Source organism: Megalops cyprinoides, chromosome 21 (genome assembly GCF_013368585.1).
Source record: "Megalops cyprinoides isolate fMegCyp1 chromosome 21, fMegCyp1.pri, whole genome shotgun sequence".
NCBI lineage: Eukaryota > Metazoa > Chordata > Actinopteri > Elopiformes > Megalopidae > Megalops > Megalops cyprinoides.
The window spans coordinates 24,176,662-24,199,090 of NC_050603.1; the positions used below are offsets into that span (position 1 = coordinate 24,176,662).

At 46.2% G+C, this 22,429-nt stretch overlaps 1 protein-coding gene across 1 annotated transcript in view; it reads left to right on the plus strand.

The window, feature by feature from the left end:
* The window catches only part of trpn1 (transient receptor potential cation channel, subfamily N, member 1), a 29,622-nt gene extending 8,869 nt beyond the window's left edge, over positions 1 to 20,753 (plus strand). The window contains exons 4-28 of the mRNA XM_036515903.1: positions 750 to 863; positions 1,235 to 1,339; positions 2,081 to 2,179; positions 2,619 to 2,720; positions 2,853 to 2,954; positions 3,407 to 3,505; positions 3,982 to 4,182; positions 4,397 to 4,498; positions 4,795 to 4,893; positions 5,168 to 5,296; positions 6,146 to 6,274; positions 6,423 to 6,539; positions 6,971 to 7,069; positions 7,952 to 8,152; positions 8,569 to 8,667; positions 8,972 to 9,178; positions 12,200 to 12,301; positions 13,301 to 13,399; positions 13,683 to 13,832; positions 14,179 to 14,286; positions 14,638 to 14,835; positions 15,340 to 15,546; positions 17,008 to 18,355; positions 19,252 to 19,398; positions 19,915 to 20,753. Coding sequence (XP_036371796.1) covers positions 750 to 863; positions 1,235 to 1,339; positions 2,081 to 2,179; positions 2,619 to 2,720; positions 2,853 to 2,954; positions 3,407 to 3,505; positions 3,982 to 4,182; positions 4,397 to 4,498; positions 4,795 to 4,893; positions 5,168 to 5,296; positions 6,146 to 6,274; positions 6,423 to 6,539; positions 6,971 to 7,069; positions 7,952 to 8,152; positions 8,569 to 8,667; positions 8,972 to 9,178; positions 12,200 to 12,301; positions 13,301 to 13,399; positions 13,683 to 13,832; positions 14,179 to 14,286; positions 14,638 to 14,835; positions 15,340 to 15,546; positions 17,008 to 18,355; positions 19,252 to 19,398; positions 19,915 to 20,111 — 4,560 coding nt within the window. The 3' untranslated portion in view covers positions 20,112 to 20,753. The remainder of the gene's footprint in view (positions 1 to 749; positions 864 to 1,234; positions 1,340 to 2,080; positions 2,180 to 2,618; positions 2,721 to 2,852; positions 2,955 to 3,406; positions 3,506 to 3,981; positions 4,183 to 4,396; positions 4,499 to 4,794; positions 4,894 to 5,167; positions 5,297 to 6,145; positions 6,275 to 6,422; positions 6,540 to 6,970; positions 7,070 to 7,951; positions 8,153 to 8,568; positions 8,668 to 8,971; positions 9,179 to 12,199; positions 12,302 to 13,300; positions 13,400 to 13,682; positions 13,833 to 14,178; positions 14,287 to 14,637; positions 14,836 to 15,339; positions 15,547 to 17,007; positions 18,356 to 19,251; positions 19,399 to 19,914) is intronic.
* The last annotated feature ends 1,676 nt before the right edge of the window (positions 20,754 to 22,429 follow it).

Here is a 22,429-nt window from a genome sequence, read left to right on the forward strand (position 1 = left end):
ACTTGATACACTATTAAGATGTAAAATAATATTCTTTGTTTTTCTTTTTTATTGCTTTGCATTTTTACACTTGCATTTTTGAAACTGTTTTGAGATTATGTCTAGCAGAGCTAGTAGAGTGTTTTACTGTCTGCACTGTAGCTAGCCTGTGCCTGCTGGAGTAGAGTGTTGCTTAGAAAGTGTTAAGAGAATGAGAAGAGAGCTCCCCAGGAAGACTGTTGACAATACCCTTTGGAAGAGGAAGCAATAACCGTGGGCTTCAGAAGGGCCAGGAGTGGGGGACAGGAGCCAGAGAGAATTTGCCTGTTTAATCGGTCCAAGTAGGGCAGCCTGGTGGTGCCTGTGGCAGGGAGGTTACCCCACACGAAGAGCAAGACTGCTTAAAGGCCACACTCAGACACACCAGCACCTCCTGCCTCATAGAGGTGCCGTGCTGTGCACACTAACAAAGACAGGAGGCGGGAAATGCAATGCCAAGTGTGAGGAGCCGCTGCATCGCTGGGTGCCTGCTGGGGGTGCCACGTACCACAGACTGGAGTCTCCTGCAGCTTCATTATTATTTCATTAATTCATTACAGCTTTGCTCTCTTTGTCATTGGCCGTTTACCAGCAGTTAGTCATTTCTCATGCCTTTTAAAACACTTCGATGTGTTTGTAATGCTCCCTCAGCTCTTGTGTGGTTAAATGTATTTCACGTTCCGGCTCCCCTCCTTGATGTCCTTGGCCAACACAGGTCTGATGTTGTGCAGGACAAAGATCAGCTGCCCCTGCACTTCGCCGCCTCGCGACCGACCGGCGCTCTCAGCACTGTCCAGACCCTGCTCAAGTTCTCCAGCAAAGAGGCCCGCCTTGTACAGGACAAGGTAATGCAGGATCACCATCCCCCTCATCTCTGCTGTTTGTAACACACAGTGTGCTATTTGTCCAAATGAAATCTCATCAGTTCATCTTCATGATTATTCGTTGCCTCTTTCAGGCCAAATGGGTTTGCGTATAACATGAACTTCCCTACCTAATGAAAGCTAGTTTTGAAGAAGTTCAATCAAATTCCTGAACAAAACCCCAAATCTTCATGTGCATTTTATTTTATTGCACATAGCATATTGAATCAAACAAAAAGCCCATTGTGGTATATGGTCTTTACCGTATGGTACATTTTTTGTCAGCTTACAGTGGAATGTTTCACAATGGAAAAGAATGCGTTCACTGTTTCCATTGTATCGTTCCTGTCTAGGATGGCTGTGTGCCACTGCTTCGAGCTGTTGAAGCCGGGAATGTTGGAATCGTTAAGGAGCTCCTTGGAGCCTTGACAGAGCCTCAGCTCAAAGCCCAGAGAAAGGTAGAGTCTCCAGATTATTTAAAAGGTCACATACTCAAATCTCCACTTCATTTCAAATAAAATAACATGAATGACAAAATACTGGCACAAGCATTCCCTAAACTAGATAATGGCTGACATTTGTTCAATTGCATTAGAGAGCGACTGGTGCACTTAGTAAATATCGAAGATCTCAGCAGTGCAGTTCCATGTTTTTCAACAACAGCATTTTGTTTTGCTCTCACGACTTGGTTTTTAATAGCACAATGAAACTGCATTTAGTGACACATTCAAATATGCCGTCAAGTCGCCGCAAAAAAACTGTGAAACAGGATATGTCTCCAATTGTGACTAATGCGTCAGTAAATGCTGGTTAAAATTAGATGATGGATTTAACTGATTTAAGCTAACGCTTTGGAGAGAAAAAGCAGTTAACAGAATTGTCTGAATTGTTTATCTCTAAAGCACTTTCTCATGCTTACTTGTTTTCTGTGTTACGGTCCAGTAGTTTCAATGATGCATCTAGCTTTCCAGCACCTCTTTGTTTGCAGTTGTGTTTTTCCATAAATGGATATCACAGTGTCTCATTAGCGTAATAGTTTTGAATGCTGTCATATTTGCCATTTGCGGTTGCTTTCATGAACCAGCATTCCCCCCTCCCCTTGAGAGAGAGACTTTACTGAATAATAGTGTGGTGACTTGATAACAGAAGACGCTGCGTCAGTCCCCCAGTCTGACGCGATTGGTTGGATTTGACCGTAGGGCACAGGAGACTCTGCCCTTCACATCTGCTGCCGGAGAAAAGACATGGAGATGGCTAAAGTCCTGGTGGAGTTTGGGGCCAACATCGACATCCAGAACGTAAGATCTGCCTTCCAGGTCACGCTGGAGCAGGATGCTGCGTAGTTTCTGACCGCCTGATGTTTTTGTATGCCTTTGGCCCTGTGGAACTGAAAGGGTGGGAGTCCATATGTGCCAGTACCTGCATGTGAATTGGTATTTATCAAATGGGGTAGTGGGGCATAGGGGCACTAGAGACCTGGAGGTGAAATTTTATGTATCAGAGAGGGCATAGGGGGTGGCAGAGGGTTGCAGGTGAATTGGTATTTATCCGATGTGGCATAGGGGGGTGTCAGAGAGCTGTAGATGAAATGGTATTCATCAGAATGGTAACAGGGGGCTCTAAAGAGCTGCAGGTGAAATGGTGTTTATCGGATGGGGCATAGTAGGTGTTCGAGAGCTGCAGGTGAAGTGGTATTTATTAGATGGAGAGCTGCTGTCACATTTCACTTGTTCCCAGGATGAGGGACAGACGCCCCTTCATGTGGCCGCCTGGGAGGGGGATGAACTTATGCTGAAATTTTTCTACCAGTGCAAGGCCAACCCCAACATCATAGACAAGGTAAGTCAAACACACACACACACACTGGCATATGGCATATGGTATACATATACACGTATGCACTGTAAACAACTTTATGAGCAAATTCAGTGTGTGACATCAGCTGGCTCACCAGTGTCTCCTTTCCTCCAGATGGACAGGTCCCCTCTGCACATCGCAGCAGAGAGAGGGCACACCAATGTGGTGGAAGTCCTCACGGAAAAATTCAAGTCCAACGTGCTGGCACGGACGAAGGTACAGAGCGCCCGCCCACGTCGTGTTCCGCCTTATTTATTTTTCATAAATCAGGGACATTTTTGACTGTCAGAAACTTGTTTGGTTCAAGGAATGTTTTTTGTTAGGCTCTGGTCTTGCCTCACGTCGACGTAAGCCTCTGTTAAACTCATTTTAACGTGCAGAGAGGAGAACGTGACTTCATCTTTAGATAATTATATGAGGCTTGCGATAACAGCTCCTCTGCAGATTCTAACCTTGAGCCGGTACAGCATGGGTCGGAGGGTGAGTTATTGAAGTCTCAGCCAGCAGGCTCTGCCAGGAAGCCCCTCGTTTGGAGGTTTATGGTGGTGAGCTAATCTGTTCCGCTTGTGTGCTGGAGATCAAGCAGCAGCCTTCGAGTGCACAGCGGAGGCCTGGTGTCCCCCGGTCCCTGTGCCTCGCTGGTTCTGTTACCCCATGTATCCCCATAGGACGGCAGCACTCTGATGCACATCGCCTCCCAGTGCGGCCATCCCGACACCGCCCTGGCCTTCCTGAAGAGAGGTGTGCTCCTGCACATGCCAAACAAGGTAACCAGGGTGCAACACTTCTGTCACTGACTGCGTCAGCTTATGTCAACCCCAGAACTATTGTGGATGAGGTTCATTTAAAGATGAGAGTCCATAAAAGCAAATTGTTGTGTCAGGACAATTTTATTATTTGGCTAATCATGACAGCCCTCCGCATTATAGATTATTTATATTTGTTTGCATATGTCTATAGGTTATATAGATTGTAGTGTACATTTCCATTAGATATGATTATATTGTTGTCATTTAGCAGACACTTATCCAGAGCAACTTACATAGGTTACAGTTTTATGTTACCCATTTATACAGCTGGATATTTACTGGGCTGGATGACTTGTTAATCATTATGCTTTTTGGCTTAATTGTTGCAGTTAAAGCACTCGGTGCTTCTGATATTCACAAGTGGCAGCTGCATTTTGTCTTGCACATTGAGGAGGGAGAGCTTGATTAACAAAGCATGGTATGGCTCGTTGCAGTCAGGCGCGGTCTGCCTCCATGCGGCGGCGAAGCAAGGCCACGTGGCTGTAGTGAAGGCTCTGCTCCTGAAGGGGGCGCATGTGGACGCCACCACCAAGGATCGCCGCACGGCACTCCACATCGCAGTGGAGAGCTGCAAGCCCTTGGTGGTGCAGACACTGCTGGGGTTCGGGGCACAGGTCCAGCTCAAAGGGGGAGAGGTAAACCAACGTATTTTCCGTTTTCATTGCAGTTATGGCATGTGGTGTCATTATACCAAGCATTAATACTACTGCACCCATATTGACATTCTTGCCAGTGTGGTGTCTATTGATGTGTATTTTTTTAATGGGATTGGATATGATTTGCAGCTTATTGTGCACATTAGCATGTTTCGTGGAGACAAGTGACTGTCACATGACTCCCTGCCTGCAGGCCATGGAGACCCCGTTGCACATCGCCGCCAGGGTGAAGGAGGGTGAGAAGGTGGCGGAGATGTTGCTGAAGAGTGGGGCAGAGGTTAACGCCGAGCAGGAGGTAGGTCAACACGCTGCCATTGGTGGACTGTGTAAGGACAGAGGCGGGATACGAGCGCTACATTAGCCACAGGTGCTAATGGGCGTGCATAAATAATGTCATATTAAATACTGAAATGGGACACATTTTTAGGGGTAGCCTCCTCATGTCCTAGAAACACAGCAGATCATCATAAGAGATTACCCTAAAATTGAAATTGAAACTGAAATGAAAATTGCAAGATCACCTTTGAATCTGAGTTGACATTATCCCTCAGTCCTGTCAGATTTGCCTACTCTGCTGCTCCGTGTCCCTAGAACGGTGAGACGGCCATGCACATTGCCGCGCGTCACGGCAGGCTGCAGATGGTGAGGGCGCTGATGGAAGAAGGCGGGGACCTCACCTGCCTTTCCAAGGTAATGGGGCACGGCTGATCACGTACACTTAGGCACCTCAGCCAAATCTCTGTGGATTGTGCTGTCTTCCAATGCAAGGTCTCTGAGGGCAAAGCCACGATTACACCCCAAAAGGTGGAGCCTGGCAGCGCGAGAAAGATGTGAGAAATAATAGAGGCGGTGGCCTTGTGTTGTTGATTGCTAAGCCCACCTGTACTGGATTGGCAGGGTCAGGCTGTGTGGCTATGTCAGGCCTGAGGGCCAACAGTGAAATATTGTCCCCTGCTGTGTACAGGCTGGGGAGAACCCTCTGCATGTTGCTGTGCGCCACTGCCATGCCCATGTAGTGCGGGAGATTCTCACATACCTGTCTAGGGGGAGGGGCCGCAGGGAGGCGGAGCTGTGTGTCAGCCAGGAGAACCAGGTGAGTCTGAAAGACTGAAAGGTGTGTGAATTAGAGCTCATCATCCAGCAATGACCCTCAGTGTCACCCTCTACACTACCAAAAAGACATACCTAAAGACAACTGCTTGGTCACTGAAAACCAGTTATGATATCATTCGTGACACCATACATATAACAGATTTATAGAGGAATATTTTTTAGATGCCCTTTAATATAATTACAGCTCCATACCTCCTTATAATGATAACAGACAAGATCTGGCAGCGCTACTTCTGTGACACCTCCTGTATTCCCAGGTTCACTGGCTTTTCTCGTGTATGTTGGTGACAGTTATGTCCCATAGGTAGCATTTAAGTCAGGTGACTGACAGCCAGGCCATGACAGCCATGTTTTTGACTGCCAGTATAGTTGATGGTCATCAGATATTCTATGCTGCCCCAGTGCTTCCAAACAAACTAATAATAAAATAATTTTAATCCAAGTGGGCTTTTTCTGTGCCTGTGTGATCATTTCACATTAGACTTCAATGTCTCTGAGCACACAGAAATATGGCTCCCCCAAGTGGTGGTGATATGATATTACATCCACTATGTGCTAATAGAAAAAGCCTGACAAAGCAGAATTGACTCTGTATTTCCCAGAGAAACATAAGCATGTGAGTTGCACCTGGTGCTGGAGAGCTCCTTAAGAAAATGGGTCACTGCAGCTTTAGCATAGCGTCTTGTCATTGTGCTTGTGTTCACAGTGATACAAATCAAGCTCTTGGTTTCATCTTCATCACACTCCGCCCTCTAAGCTCTACCTAATGTGTGTAGTAGGAGTCCATCAGAACCTCTTGGGGTGTGTCAGGGTCTATGTCCGCCTGCAGGAGGGAGAGACTTCCCTGCACCTCGCAGCAGGGCTCAGGACAGATGACATCCACTGCGACGGAGAGGACGTCAGCATCATCCGGACTCTCATGGAGTACAACGCTGACGTCACCGCGGCAACCAAAGAGGTCAGGGGCCTCAAAGACCGGACACGCCTGACACTCTTAATCAATGAGTCTATTCATAAATTTGTGTGTGTGTGTGTGTGTGTGTGTGTGTGCGTGTGTGCGTGTGTGTGTGTGTGCACTCTCTCCCTCTGTTCCTCCCCCTCCACAGTCAGGAGAGACCCCCCTGCATTACTGCTCCAGAGTGGGAAACACTGCTGCCCTGCAGGAGATGCTGAACAGTGTTAACCCCACCCATCTGCAGCAGGCTGTCAACAAGCATGCTAAGGTACAGAGCCCACTGCAGAAGCATACTGCCCACACAGGCACAGCTCGGTGTTGCACCCAGAGCAGAAGCATACTGCCCCCACTGGTACAGAAAGGTACTCCTGCCAGAACAGAAGCATACTGTCACCACTTGCACAGCAAGACGCTGCACCCAGAGCAGACGCATACTGTACCCACAGCACTGATACCAGACCCATCTCTGACTTTTTTATACAGTAGAGAGGGTCAGAGTGTTGCTTATGTTGAGCTGTTGTTTCAGCTGATATCATATGTCATGATATATTTGATATAGAGTCTGCCCCCCTTAGGACCAATGAAATATCCTTAATGTAGCAAAATCACAGTCGGACCAGAAATAAAAATGGTTGGTGTCCACTGGGCTATGCATGCTGTTAATGTGAATACAAGTGAGACTCATGTGTCGTTGTACAGAACGGCTGGTCACCCTTGCTGCTGGCAGCAGAGAGGGGACACACGGAGGTGGTGAAGATCCTGCTGCAGAACCATGCCAGGGTGGACGTGTTCGACGAGGTGAGGCCACGGCGTCCTGTGTCTCCAGCACGCCTTGGGGTTTGGCCACAGCCCGTCTGCCTGCCAGTGATAGCGGGGCAGTGTGGCATAGTGCTTAAAGAGCTGGGCTTAAATACCGGTTTGCAGGTTTCAGAATGGGACACCACTGAGGCTGCATGCAGAGATCTTCAGCACAAAGGTTCAGATTCAGCCCAACATAATTAAGCATTTTGTACTTAATTATGAGTGACATCAAGAGTTACAGGGCTCTTCTTTATTTATTCTCTAGCATTTCCATATAATCAGTTATGACAGTTGAAGAAAAAATGTTGCATAGGAAATTAATACATTTCTATAAAAACATGGTCCTCAAAAGCAAGCAAATGAAACCAGTTGCTGAGAGCTTTAATCTGGTCCTTAGTCATCTAATGTTCTTGAGTCTCTGACACGGTTAGGAAGTTGTATTTGAATTCAAGCAAAGATTCTAATTTGATCATATTTCCATTATGGTTTCTGCCACATTAAGAAGGAAAATACTGCACTCACCCTGCAAAGAGCACCACAAAATGCATTTTAAAATATAATAATAGAAATTCATGTTCATGTACTGATGGCGTGAGTGCTGATGCACTTGCTCCATGTCTGTGAAAATGAATTTCTATTCAATTTAAAACGCACTTTTGAAACCTTTGTGGTTCTCTTTGTACTAGCAATACTAGCACCCCACCTATGCAAAAAGACTTTTTTGAGACTGATCTCATCTTTAGTTGTTTGTTTATTAAGTTTATTATGGCTCATGTCACATCATGGCTTATTTTTCACGCACTCAATCTCTGCTTGAAAAATCAGGGCCATTGTGCTTCAGTGACAGTGACAGTGACAGTGTCACCTGGTTTTGTCCAGCATGGCAAGGCTGCCCTCCACCTGGCCGCCGAGCACGGGAACGAGGAGATTGCTGATGTCCTGCTGTCCCACAAGGCCTTTGTTAATGCCAAGACCAAGCTGGGCATGACCCCGCTGCACCTGGCAGCCCAGAGTGGCTCCACACGCCTGGTGAGGCAGCTGGTGGAGACACACCTGGCCAGCGTCGACGCCCTCTCTCTGGTGAGGCCCTGAGGAACCAGCCTGGCGGTCCGAGCAGACAGGAAAGTGCCAACAGCTAGCACTGGATGTGTTCACTGTAAACATCCTTATTGCCTGTTTTCCTCCGTCGGCAAACATTCACAGCTGTTTTCCTCCGTCGGCAAACATTCACAGCAAACACAGTCAGCTTTTTTGAAATGTTTGCCCCTCTGTGGAATGGGTTTGCTCACTGCTGTGTGTGGCTGTGTGGTCCTTATGAAAAAGCATCCATGTCCAGAAATGGGTTAGTGGGGAATTCAAAATAAATTTTGAATCTTTATCTAAATCTGAATAATTTAATCTACAGCTTCTATGATGGATGATATCAGTTATTGTGACCTTCTTATGTATTCTGTATACATTATAGACTGTATTTTACAATGCTGCCCCCCCCCCAGAGTAAGCAGACACCTCTGCATTTGGCTGCCATCGGTGGACAGCTGGAGGTGTGTAGCAGTCTTCTGGACATGGGGGCTGACATCAACGCCTCTGACATTGTGAGTTTCCGCCCCTCTGTGCGTCCCCGGGGGAGGGGGTGGGGCCAGATGCTCTAGACCTGCAGTAGGACTACAGGCTGAGTGAGAAGCTCTCCATCACGTGACATGCCCTGTCTGTTTGTCTGACTGACTGCCTGGTCATTTGTCTACCCGTCTGTTCACCTGACTATCTGTGTGACCATCATTCTGCTTTACTGTCTGCCTGTCCATCTGACTGTCTGTTTGTCCATTATTCTGCCTCTCTGCCTGCCCGCCTGACTGAATGTCTGTCCATCTGTAAGTCTGTCTGTCCTTCCATCCACAGCATGGTCAGACCCCCCTACACCTTGCAGCAGAGAATGACCACTCGGAGGTGGTAAAGCTCTTTCTGAAGCAGCGGCCGGAGCTGGCCACGCTGGCCAACGTGGAGGGAGCCACCTGTGCCCACATCGCCGCCTCCAAGGGGAGTGTGGCCGTCATCAAGGAGCTGCTCAAGTTCAACAAGGGCGGCATGACGTCTGCACACAACAAGGTCAGGCAGAGTCAGACCTGTGCCAGCAAAGGAAGCTCTTAGTCATTTGTGTTGTTTATACTTCAGTGAGAATGGAAGCCAGAGGAAGCCAGCGTAATTACAACAGCCCAACTAAAATATGTCTGTTCATAAGGGAATAATTGTGTCATTAGTAAATTCTTATATCATAAAGCAACACCTGTCAGTAGGTACTTGTGTCATTAAGGGATCACTTGTGTCATAAGTAGTTGCTTGTGTCATAAAGGGAATGGTTGTGTCATGATGGAATACTTTTGCTGTAGGGGAACATTAATGAGTAAAAACCTGATCGACTTGTGGCCCTGTTATTTTCTCTCCTTGCAATTGCCTTATATGTTATAGTTCTCCTATGATCCGTACTGAGCCCAAATAACAGAATCACAAACTAAACACCACCAGATCCAGTCAATATTGGACTCTGTATTAGTGTGTGTCATCAAACTCATGTAAGAATTGCTCTTATACTAATGAAACTAATGAACCTCTTTCTAAGGTAATTATATGTTGAAGTGTGAACTTTGCAGGTTAAATTTGCTCTGCTCTTGAGATGCTAATGAATCAATGTTTTTTTAACAGCATTAACAGAAGGGAAGCTGTAGCACATAAGCTATGTGCTTGGCTCACAAACCTAATCTTGATAGCCAAAGTGAGAACATCACAGGAGTGGTGTTTCTCAAAGTGGTGAAAGGTTCTTGCAAAGCGAGACCCTGTCCCTTTGGAGGGGTGAGATCATTCCATGGCAGTCGCTGTTGGCAGCTTTAAGAGCTGGCGGGTCAGAGGTTGCCATTTTTATTTTGTAATGAACCAGAACACATTGTTTCATGACAAGATCCAGATCCCTTCTCAGTGCTACAGCACACGCAAAGATGGGCCAGCTGGGTGATGTTTTTTTGGCTTTTTGATCCTTGCCATCACAACTTTGTGCTACCAAAATGTGTCAACTCATATGTCAGCTCCACTTTCTCTCATTTTAAGAATATTACTTTACAATAAAAATGAATGAAATACGTAATAAATGTTTTATCTTTATCAGGAAATCTCTTTTTACATGGCTATCATTACATTTTATGCCATTCTTTTTTATGCCAATCTTTTGGAAAAGACGGGAGCTGTAAGAAAAAAATAACTTAATGTGGAAAAAGTCGAGACAATTATACATGCTTGTTTTATGAGAAGTGATCCCATAATGAGACACATTTCCAAGGCAGAAACTGATCTTCTGAGTCTGGTTGCCCAGCAGAGTAATTTATGAGATCTGCGGGTTTCTTAGACTTCCTCTTACTCCTACCGTTACACTTGAATGCTGTATGTTATGCAATGACTCCTACCATTGGCTGTGACACTGTTGATTTGGTATTGTTTCTGCCACGGGCGCCTGCAGCTGTACGGCTGTACGCACAGTGCGTACCATGAGATTTCCGATTTGTGAGCGCTCCACGCCAATAAAGCTCTTTGGAATTGAAATTTGAAATTAAAAATTGAGGGAGAGAGGTGTGTCAGAGACATTAAAAAGGAGAAGACAGACCACGCCTTGAAATATGAATGGCATTGGCTGTAACGCTCCGTGTGGCGGTTGCATTAACGGAAGTCCCGCTTTTATACCAAACGGCCAATCGCTTTGTTGGTAAAGGCGTAACCCAGGAAAAGGCAGGGCTATCATATTCAGGCAGAAAAAGGCAAAAAATGAACGCCCACAGCCCACTCTACTGTCACAGTTACAGCTATGCAGCACACAAACGGGGCAAATCTACACAATGAGTAGGCTACTTAATATTAGGTACCAAGCTAACGTCCTATATAATGTATCTGATGGAGATCGGCAAATTATTGCTCCAGCTTTTCCGCCAAATATAAAAAAAAAACAGATGTAGGCCTATTATATATTATACGTAAAAGACGACACAATTGTCTCTGACAATTAAGGTATAGACCATTTTGGATTTTATGATCGTAATATCGTGAGCATTTATTAACATTTGGAATTTATTGTGCTTTTTTCAATTTCTATCGAAGTAGAAATTAGCTTGTTAGGTGTACCTAGGTAGATTCCAGATAGGTGTATCAACTAGCTGGCTAGCTTGCTAGCTAAAGTTAGCTTGCGGCACACTGAAAAAGTAGCCTAGCTATAAAACAAACAACAAACTGTGATACACCGATTTTATTAAGTACCGGGCATAAAAAAGGCTTAACGTAAGATAACGATTTCGTTTTTTTTTTTTGATATGTGAAAGTGTTTATGACAAGAGATGTGTGAGAGAAATTTGGTCTTCTTTGATCGATGTTTATAGGTACATTAAGCCATTAAGGTAAGTTAAGCTTGTTTCTTATAATGGCAGAAAAGCCTTAATGTTCCTTATTGTAACAGTAGGCCTACACATTGCTGATCACCACCCCAGTGTAGGCTGTAGCTCAAGTGATGTCTTAACAGGTTAAACATGAAAATTTGCCTTAAGCTATTCCCAATAGGCCAACTGTAGGCCAGCCGCAAGCAGTGTCTTTATAATGGGTTCCTATGGAGAAAACCTAAGTATTTATATTAAACCCATGGGGTCGTCGTAGTGGTTCTTGACAGTGGTCATGATCAGAAACGTGTTAGAGAAGTGTAGTCCTGATACATTGCTGTTTTGGTCCATAATGCTATGTTAAGCGTTTTCCTTATAATGGGGGTCAATTGAGAAGAAACGAATTAACGCAAGATAGTTACCCCTTTCATTGGGCTTCAGTTTTGCTTTTTTGACAGGAGGAAGTGTTTCTTCGTATTGGTTCATGAGTCTTGTGTGTAGTAGTGATTCAGGATGTCTGTGTGTAGTAGTGATTCAGGACTCCTGTTGGTTGTAGTGATTCAGTATGTCTGTGTGTAGTAGTGATTCAGGACTCCTGTTGGTTGTAGTGATTCAGTATGTCTTTGTGTAGTAGTGATTCAGGACTCTTGTGTGTTGTAGTGATTCAGGACTCCTGTTTTGTGTACTGATTCAGCACATCTGTGTGTTGTATCCACTCCAGACTGACAGCTCCTGTCCGCTGCACCTGGCAGCCGCCGGCGGGCACACAGAGGTGGTGAAGGTGCTGCTGGAGGCCGGCGCATCAGCAAGCGAGGAGAATGCGGTGAGAGACTCTTAACGTATGAACAGCCGACACAGTCAAAAACTTAATACCATAGAAGAAGAAGGTTGCATACTCTTTGCTTTAACTGTTCAGAGACAGTGACATCACCAATGTGGCCATTACCCTCACTGTGATCAGTCAGAAATCTTGGTGGCCTCCCATGTAGCTCAATGGTTGAGGTGTTTGCTTTGATCACAAGCTGAGCTGTATGAGCCCGGTTTGATCCCAGCCAGCTCATCTGCTGACAAGGCTTCATTCTGTTGGGGAGAGGGTGGCTAGTGTGGCAAGGGCCTCCTTACCACAGCATTCTCAGGCACCCTCTGATTCCTCAGGTGCCTGCGATTTGTTGCAATGATGTCAGCAGAGTAGTGTCTGTACTCCAGTAAGTGGCCACTCCACTGTAATGCACTGCATGACTAGTGCGAAACATAGCCATTGGCTACATTGCTCTTGCCTCAGCACTGCGTGAGTGCAAAGTTTGCGCCAGTAAGACAAGCCTAGTACAAGTATAAAGTGGAAAAAACATTAAAGAGCCAGGACATTGTGGCCTTATTTTTCTATTTTTCTTCCTCAAATATTTGTTACCCTTCCATTGCCAAAATACTTCCATGCAGTTTTAAGAGTGATTAAGTAATGTAGAAATGAGTATAACTTATTACAGAGGAAGTGGAATATTTTATTTTTGCAGTGGAGGCTGACTGAGACTCTGTGTGTTCTTCAGTGCACACAAGCGCGGTTGTGTTGGCAACACATAATGATGCATCAGCTTCCTGCAAAAGCACCTGAATCAAAAACATTTTCACAAGATGAGCATGAAATCACTGTCCATATCAACATTAGAGTTTTTGCTGTAGATTAAATGACACTATCTTAAACTCATTCTGTGTTTTTTTGTGTGTGGAGTTGTATTTATTCTGTTGGCCGTGTGACAGCAGCGTGTTATGTTCTGCGGTAAGGGGCTAGTCTCATAAGGACAGAAACCTCTGTTTGTCTCTCCAGGAGGGGATGACAGCCATTCATTTAGCAGCCAGAAATGGACACACACACATGCTGGATGTACTGAAAGGCAGCATCTCCTTCAAGATCAGCAGCACAAAGGTGTCTGTCTTTCCCCCTCACTATCAACAGAAGCATAAGAGTGTATTAGATTTCTGACTGACTTCTGTTGATTAATAATCCATGTTTTATTTACCCATGTGCGTGTGCTTTTATGTGTATATGCATATTTTGTTTGCGTGTAGGTGTGTGTGTGTGAGAGTGTGTGCGTGCATTAGCATGTTTGCATGTGTGTGTAAGTATCTTTATGTGCATGTTTGTATGTGTGTGCATGTGTATGTGTATGTGCATTTTGAATGTGTTTGTGTTTGTGTGTGTGTTTCAGACTGGCCTCACTGCACTCCACGTGGCAGCGTGTTTTGGGCAGGTGGACTTTGTGCGGGAGATCCTTACTGAAGTGCCTGCTACTCTGCGCAGTGAGGCTCCCAGTAGCAGTGCCTGGGAGGCCATGCCAGGCCACCAGCTGCCCCCAGAGGTACCAACACCCCACCCCCAAAATGGCCATCCAGCATGCAGCTCATTGCATAGTAGGTATTACTGTCTGCCTAACAGAGCTCCAGCCTCAGCATCTCACATCTGTGTGTATGTGTGTGTGTGTGTGTGTGTGTGTGTGTGTGTGTGTGTGTGTGTGTGTGCGCGTGTGTGTGTGTGTGTGCGCGTGTGTGTGTGTGTGTGTGTGTGTGTGTGCGTGTGTGTGTGTGTGTGTGTATGTGTGTGTGTGTATGTGTGTGTGTGCATGTGTGTCTGTGTGTTTGTGTGTGTGTGTGTGTGTGTGTGTGTGCATGTGTGTGTGTGTGTGCATGTGTGTGTGTCTCCTTCAGTCAGGATACACTCCTCTGCACCTTGCTGCACAGTCAGGCCATGAGGGCGTGGTGCGACTGCTGCTGAACTGTCCCGCCGTGCAGGCCGACGCAGAGACCGAAGCGCAGGCAAGTTCACCCCCACCCCGCCCCCATCCCCCAAGGAGTCCCTCCATCCTAAACAGACACAGTGCGGCATGAGCATTGACATTCTGCCCAGTGGGTTTATTGTGGGATCAACAGATGCCTATTTTTCATTTTCTGCTTCTGTGCTGTATGAGTGTTTGTGTACATAAAAGGAACTGCCACATATTCCCTGAAATGTAAACACAAATAAACATGTCGATGGGACCTGCATGAGAGAGTGTCCTGTGTTTCCAGTGAAACAGAATGTTTGTGCTGGAGGTCTCTGAGATAATGGATCTGTGATGCTACTCCCTTAGGGAGGCCTCTGTCTGATTGGCTCCGCCTCCTCCACAGGGCTCCACCCCCCTCCACCTGGCAGCGGAGAATGGGCACACAACCGTGGTTGGGCTGCTCCTGAGCCGCTCCAGTGCCCTCCTGCACCTGGGGGACTGGCGCGGACGTACCTGCCTGCACCTGGCTGCCGCCAATGGCCACATCGCCATGGTGAGGGCACTCCTGGGCCAGGGGGCGGAGATCAACCACACTGACAAGGTACGAAACTTGGACAAACCTACAGACCTGGGCAAGGCCTCTACATTACATTACTTTACATTAATTTATCAGACCCTGTTACCCAGAGTGCCTTCCAGCACAAGAGAACAAAAGAGTTTCCATTCAAGGTGAATGAGCAACAGTGTCATACCAGACTAAAAAATTCCCAGACTAGTGAGTATGAGCATAACACTGTTCAAGCTCTACCTCAAGTTAACTTGTGCCGACCTGAAGGATGAGATGAGATGGGGTGCAGGAGGGATGCCATGAAGAGTTGACAAGAAAAGGAAGTGGCCAGTGCAATTGGGCTGTTAATGGGCCTGGTTTGTAAACAGTGTAAGGATTTTCTCCCGAACTTCAAGACACGTGATGAAGAAACGCAAATGTGAAGAAATTAACGTGAGCACAAATGTGAGTGTGAATGCAGAGGACGAACGTGAACGAGCTCAACACCGCAGTCACGAGTGCTAACAAGGGTATGCCCCCGCCCCTCCCCCCCTGCAGGCGGTGTGGACGCCCCTGCACTACGCGGCCAAGGCGGGCCGTCTGGAGATGGTGCGATTCCTGGTGGACAGCGGTGCATCGGCGCGGGTGGAGAGCCAGGAGGGCCGCACACCCATCCAGTACGCCGCTGAGGAGAACCACCAGGCCACCGTCAGCTTCCTGCTGCGCCGCAGCAACAACACACAGCGGCTGCTGGAGGACAGGAAGGTACAGGCCCCACTCCCACGCCCACACCCACACCACACCCTCACCCACGCCACATCCCTACTCTCCGCCTCTCACAACACACCTGCACCAAGCACAGTAGATATGAATTTTGACACAATATCAAATGAAACTTTTGCTGTAGATGACTGTATAGGGGTACTGATCTTTAGCTTGGGGTATGATGAAGGAATCACACCTGGCCATGAGGCCAGGCTTGTCAGCCCCCCATTTGGAACATTACCAGGGAAACAGGGAGATGGGTGGAGAGGGGATGCTGCATGCAGTTTACACAGTAAGGAAGTGCTAAGTGGGATTTTTATAGCTGTGGTTGAACATGGTTTGGTAATTGCATTATATTATTGTCAATTAGTAGATGCTCTTATCCAGACCAACTTACATAGTAGACAGTTTTACATGTTATCTATTTATACAACTGAATATTTACTGAAGCAGTTCTGGGTTAAGTACTTTGCCCAAGGATGTGGCATAGTGATAAGGAGCTACTTTCCTTGCAGAGTAGAGTTAGGATTGCTATGTTGTTTCATTTAAGCTGAAGTACTAATAGCTGTGGAGAGGAAAACCAAGATAAATGAAAATCTGATCAATGACCATGTGGGGGACCATGGGTGGGGCGTGTATCCATGTGCATTGCCTAGTTTTGGAGAAATTCTTCATGGTCTCTCCTTAAAAGATTTTGTGACTTCCCATGATCCTTAAAACAATTGTCTGCCTGTAACTATGTATTACACTGTGCCCTTGCTGTGATGAATTGTGCCTGCAGTGGCAGACTCTAATGTACCATTAATATAATATTTAGTTGTTTCAGTGTGTGAATTAAACCAGGTGGTTTTGTAATATTTCATCAGATGGCAAAATTAATTCAGCTGTAATGAACTCAGTTCTTCCATATTATATAATGTCATCTAAAGATATACTGCCAAAATAGAGCTGTAATGTTTTCATATGTGTAGTGGACCACAGGTACATTGCTCAGTACCACAGCTGGGTACATTGTTAGTAAAGTATAGAGACTCTCTGTAACTGGGGAACCCAACCCATCACTTAAACTGTGTTTATTGCAGTCTGACCACAGGGGGGCAATATTGTGTAAAGCTGCAGTAAGCACTGTAAAAGTCCTGTGGAACAAGTGTGATGAAATGATATCATGGACACCCACTGAGTAAGCCCAGTATTGTTGTAGCCAAATTTGTTGTCTCAGCTCAATGGGAAAGAAACCACAGCAGCTGACACTTCTTGTTTTTTGAGTTGTGAATTTTTAGAATACTGTAAAAGGACACATTTATATAAATGCCACATATATGATAACATACAATACTATAGAAGTATAATGCATTGAAAGCATATGTTAACATGAAGTCTTAACCAGTCCTGATTATCTGTAGTACCAGTACAAATGTTTTGTTTTCCTTTTGTAATGGACATTGTTTGGCATGCACCCAGTTCATCTTTGACCTGATGGTGTGCGGGAGACTGAACCACAATGCTGTGATCGAGGAGTTCATGCTACATTCGGCCGCACCCCTGGACACAGCAGTCAAGCTGTCACGAGCATTCTCCCTGGCCGCCCTGCGCGAGAAGGTGCGCTCCATGGACCTGCTGAATGCCGCCCGCTACTGCGAGGGTGTGGCCACCGACCTGCTGACCGTGGCCTCGGGCGGCAAGAGCGCCGGCGCCATCCTGCGGGCGCTGGACCACCGCGGTGCCAGCATGCTGGACTGCCTGATCGAGGGCCAGCAGAAGGCAGTGGTGGCACACCCGGCCGTGCAGAAGCACCTGACAGACATGTGGTATGGCAGCCTGCGCTGGGCCTCCTGGAAGATGGCGCTGCTGTTCCTGTGCCTCTTGGCCTGCCCCCCCGTCTGGCTGGGCCTCTCCCTGCCCCTCCGGCACAAGCTCAACACCGTCCCTATCGTCAAGTTCATGAGCCACCTGGTGTCCCACATCTTCCTCCTGGCCCTCTTCATCCTCACCATCGTCTACCCGCCGCTGAACCCCATCTGCCTGGGGCCGCTGCTGCCGGGCTGGAGCGAGTGGCTGCTGCTGGTCTGGCTGTCAGGGATGCTGGTCTCCGAGCTGACTCAGCCGGGGACGAGGTCTGGGGGCCTGGCTTGGATCCGCGTGCTGGTGCTGGCTTTCTCAGCGGTGGCCTTCTGCTGCCACCTGCTAGCCCTCTGCTTCCAGCCGCCGGGGCACCTGCACTGCCTGTTTGCCCGCAACGTCCTGCTGGCCGTGGCCATGACCCTGAGCTTTGTGCAGCTGCTGGAGTTCCTCACCTTCCACCACCTGTTCGGGCCCTGGGCCATCATCATCCGCGACCTGATGAAGGACCTGGGCCGCTTCGCCGTCATCCTGGTGCTCTTCCATGTGGCCTTCACCATGAATCTGTCAGCCATCTACCAGCCGGTGTACCCACTGGACTTCCCCACCGCGCTCAACAGCACCGAGGCACAGACGCCGCTGGACATCTCCATCCAGCTCTTCTTCGCCCTCTTCGGCCTCATCGAACCTGACTCCATGCCACCGTTGGGCCGGTCGCCGCCGTTCGCTGGTGCGGCCGCGCGCGTGGTGTTCGGGGTCTACCTGGTGGTGACAGTGATCGTGCTGGTGAACCTGCTGATTGCCATGATGAGCGACACCTACCAGCGCATTCAGGCGCAGTCTGACACCGAATGGAAGTTTGGCAGGGCTGTTCTCATCAGGGACATGAACCGCAAGTCGGGAACCCCCTCCCCCTTCAACCTCTTCACCAACCTCTTCTTCTACGTCAAGGTGCTCTGCAAGCACGGAGGTACTGGTTACTCATATTCAACATTTTCTCTGAACTGACTTTGCTACTGCTGTATAAAGCCAGTTCAGTGGGTAACCCATACAAAAGTCATGTATTCAGAATATATGAAGAGATGATAGAGAATATATATGCGTGTGCCTGTGTGTGTGTGTCTGTTTGTGTAATATTTACAGAGTTAGTACATTCCAATATATTTGTGATCTCTAGTAATATATTTTAATTGTATTTGCAATATTCATGGACTGAACAACATATTTTTCAGTATATCACAGTGTCTTTCATTTCTGCATGGGAAGGCTAACCCAAAGGATTCAGTCCTCCAAAAGCTCTGCCAAAAATTTAAATGCTATGTGCGACTCATATTGGGCTTTTTATTTTTTTGATTTACAGAAAGATGACCATTAGGTAAAAACAGAGTTTATAAGTAGAGACAGCTATTCAAAATGACTGTCTTTCATATCCCACAAATTTGCTTGTTTTCCACGTTGCAAGGCAATAGTGCACTGATAGGCTGTCATGTGTAACGTAAGATAATTAAATCTCTACACTGATTGGCTGTGGTGTGCAACATAAGCTAATTATAGTATAGTGCAAAACTGAAAAGGTCCATTCAGATATTTCACTGAACTTTTTTTCCTGATCCCCCCCCCCCCCCAGAACAGCCATAGTTATAGGTGATTATGATAATTTTGATATCATTGATGTCATTCCTGCTCACAGGTTTGTGACTAACTTACCAAATCTATATACAGAGATCAAGTCTGCCCCCCCTTAAGCACTGACCATAGATCATATCCATATATTGAAATGAAATTGTTGCGGTCATGGTCAAGGCTGAGTAAACTGACCCTGGATCAGGGTGGATGTCCATTAGTGAGACTGCCTGTGTTTCACAGGGAAGATCTGCTCGTCAGAGGCCCGGGACCTGATGTCAGAGGAGGAGGACATGGATGGGCTGTCGGACACGCGCTCCCTGGATGTGCTGGCGCACTGTTCTGCAGGCTGGATGAGGGGCAACAAGAGGACCCAGATCCTCCCTGAAGGCAAGTACAGGCCCCCCTTTCCTGCCAAATGAACTCTAATAATAATTATTACAGTAATTATCACAGATTGTATTGATATAGCACCTTTCATGGGCTTATCTCATATCACCAATGTGTGTCACTAACCCTTGGTGCCAGAACGCTCAACAAACAGCTAAGGTGAAGAGGGAGGGAATTGCTTTAGCCAATTATTATTAGATTATTAGATATTAGATTATTTGATTGTTAGATGGCCAGATTGAAAGATCCTGATTAGGAATTTAGCCAGGAGCCCCCTGTTCTTTGCAAGAAGTGCCACGGAATCATCAATGACTACAGAGTCAGGATCTCAGTTTAACATCTCATCTGAAAGATGACTTTTAAAATGGCCAATGCATTGGCTTTATTGTACAGTACATTTTATGGTGTAGTCACTGCTGTGAAAATGACAACTGAGATTCTGTTGGCTGTGTGGGGCTGGTTAAGATGCTGAGCCCTGGTTTGACATTGTGACCAGGGTTGGTTTGTGTCCCTCAGGTGGCTTTGCCCGGTCCTCCAGACAGAGTGGGCAGGTGCACGTGGAACAGGTAACCGACTGGCAAGCGGTAGCCCAGCGCTACCTGACACTACGGGGCCGAAGTGACGGGACCCTGGTGGGGAGGGACCCCACTCCCCACGAGGAGCTGAACGTCAGAACACAGGCCGCCGGCACCCTGCCTGACAGGGTCTCTTAACCGGGAGGGTGTTGGGTCCAACACCACTCACCCCCCCAAGCCCGGTTCAGCTGAACATGGCTTCATTACCATGACCTGAGAGACAAATGTGTCTGGCAGTGACGCTTACAGTTACTTTGCCGTTCTTTGAAGGCCAGGAGTTGGTGTTTTATGGCCATGAGGGGAAAACCTTTGACTCAGTTTTGTCATTCACTGACTGCTTTTTTGGCTGGCAGTGCCTTGGCATACTTTGTTAAGGTTCACAGATGATGTTTTAGAGGGTTGGAATGTTACAGAGCCAAAATGGAGGCATTTCACACAAGTAACAGTGCAATGCATCTAATGAATATACACTGCCTGTCAGACCTCCACACAGGAAAGGGAGGCTGACTTTGACAAGGTATTCCATGTCAGGATACTGAATACTCAGTTCTGGATGAAATGTACTGTATCCTCTGCCATTGCTCGTAATGATGTTGTTTGATTGGAAAATGAGTCTTCACGTACGCTGTAATGAGTGGAGCTTCAGTGTGTTGTCATTCCTGATTTGTTTGAACTAATCAAAAGCCTGCTCTCCACAGCAAAGTGGAGCATGATAGCTCCACCCATTTTAGGATTCACAAAGCCTCACTCTCCCATCAACAGCATTATATGACCTGCAGTTATTCTTAGTCAGAAGTCTGTATGTATGAATGCTTTTTTATAATTATTCTTTTTCTCCAATTAAAATGACTGTAAAGGCATATCCAGTTTGTTTACCATATCTTTTAATATTGATTATGCAAAGTAATCTAACAGTAATACTTTATCATCCTGAATTTCCATTTTAAATAGTTATCACAACTACAATAATACAGAAAACAGTCACATTATTTGCTTTTTTAATACCTTTGCTGATATATATTTTCCATTTTTTTATTCTGAGGCCAGAAGGGCCCTGAAAATTCTGTGTGAATCCTTTACTTCCTGTGTGAACAGAAAACTGGACAATTTTCAACTGTGTATGGATCCCTTTAGCTGGTGCTAATGTAACCCTGACGACCTTTACACATGGAATGAGAGGGACTGCCTTTTTTGCCACCGTTTAAGATGCACGCTCACCAACCATGTCTGGCTGAGAGAAGCAAGTCACACTTCCAGAAGAGTCAAAGTTGTCAGCTGTATATATATTTTCACTTTCTAGATGTATTTCATTATCTATATTTTTTATGGCGAGGTGCCTCATGTGAATATCTGCAGGTGTTGTTTTGAATGGTAGGTAGTACAAACAGACAAAACTGCCACTGCTTCTAAGAATTGTCAAAGCACTGTACTTGTCTGCTGATGTGGGCCGTTAATAACCTTGTCACTTCGATGGCAGCACCTGCGTGAAGTGGTCTTTTCATCTTCCTTATGCGTGCATCTCGACTAAGAAGCATCTCTATTAATATTATCCCCAATTCTCTCTTCTCCCTTGAACAATTGTAAACGAGCAAAAAGAGATGTAACCATTAATAAACTGCAATATGGGAAATACTGTTGCTTTTCTCCTCGGACATGAAGTGACAAGACCATTTCTTATCCGGTAAGAGCAGCGAGGGAATAGGGTGTGCTTACCTTATAATTCATGTACTTAAACATGTTATAACTCATCGCCATTAGGAGTCAGCTTAGCGTAACTTTGGACAGCAAAGGAGAGTGCAAAAATAGCCCATAGTTTAAAAAACTCTTCAGATGTGCACTTCTGTGAGTTTATGTTCTGTGTAACATTGAGTTTCCTTTTTTAAGTGAAGACCACAATTGTTCATGCTGCTTGCTACTTTTCTTCGACCACATTTGAAAACTGTGAGGAACCTCATGTTTAACAGAGGGAGGGTGGATGAATGTTTTGTGAGCACAACAATATAACAAAATGAATGTTTTTTGAGTGGAGGGGCACGTCAGAGAGTCACTGCACAGAAAGATTCTCTGAATCCAAAGCTGGCTGAGGTCTGAAGTGGCTGCAGTTTGTTTCTTTCTGTGCTCCCCCTTTATGGTAAATACCCATATCATTGACGACCTGGCACATTCCACAGAGAAGAACTTGGGGATGGATTAAAGATTGGGCAAAGATCCAAGTGCTTGAAGCACTACACTCTATGTGTGTATATGTGTGTATTTATGTCTGCATACACACAAAGAGAAGTGGTATGAAATTTACATTAGGGGCCATGTTTTAAAAGAAAAATTGAGCTGTTTGAGTTAACAAAAACACATCTCTTTAATATGAAGGCATAACTCTTTTGCTTACATCTTCAGTTCACGGTGCCTTTGTTAGAATCGAGATAAAGATGGATTCAAATGTGCACTGGGACATTTTT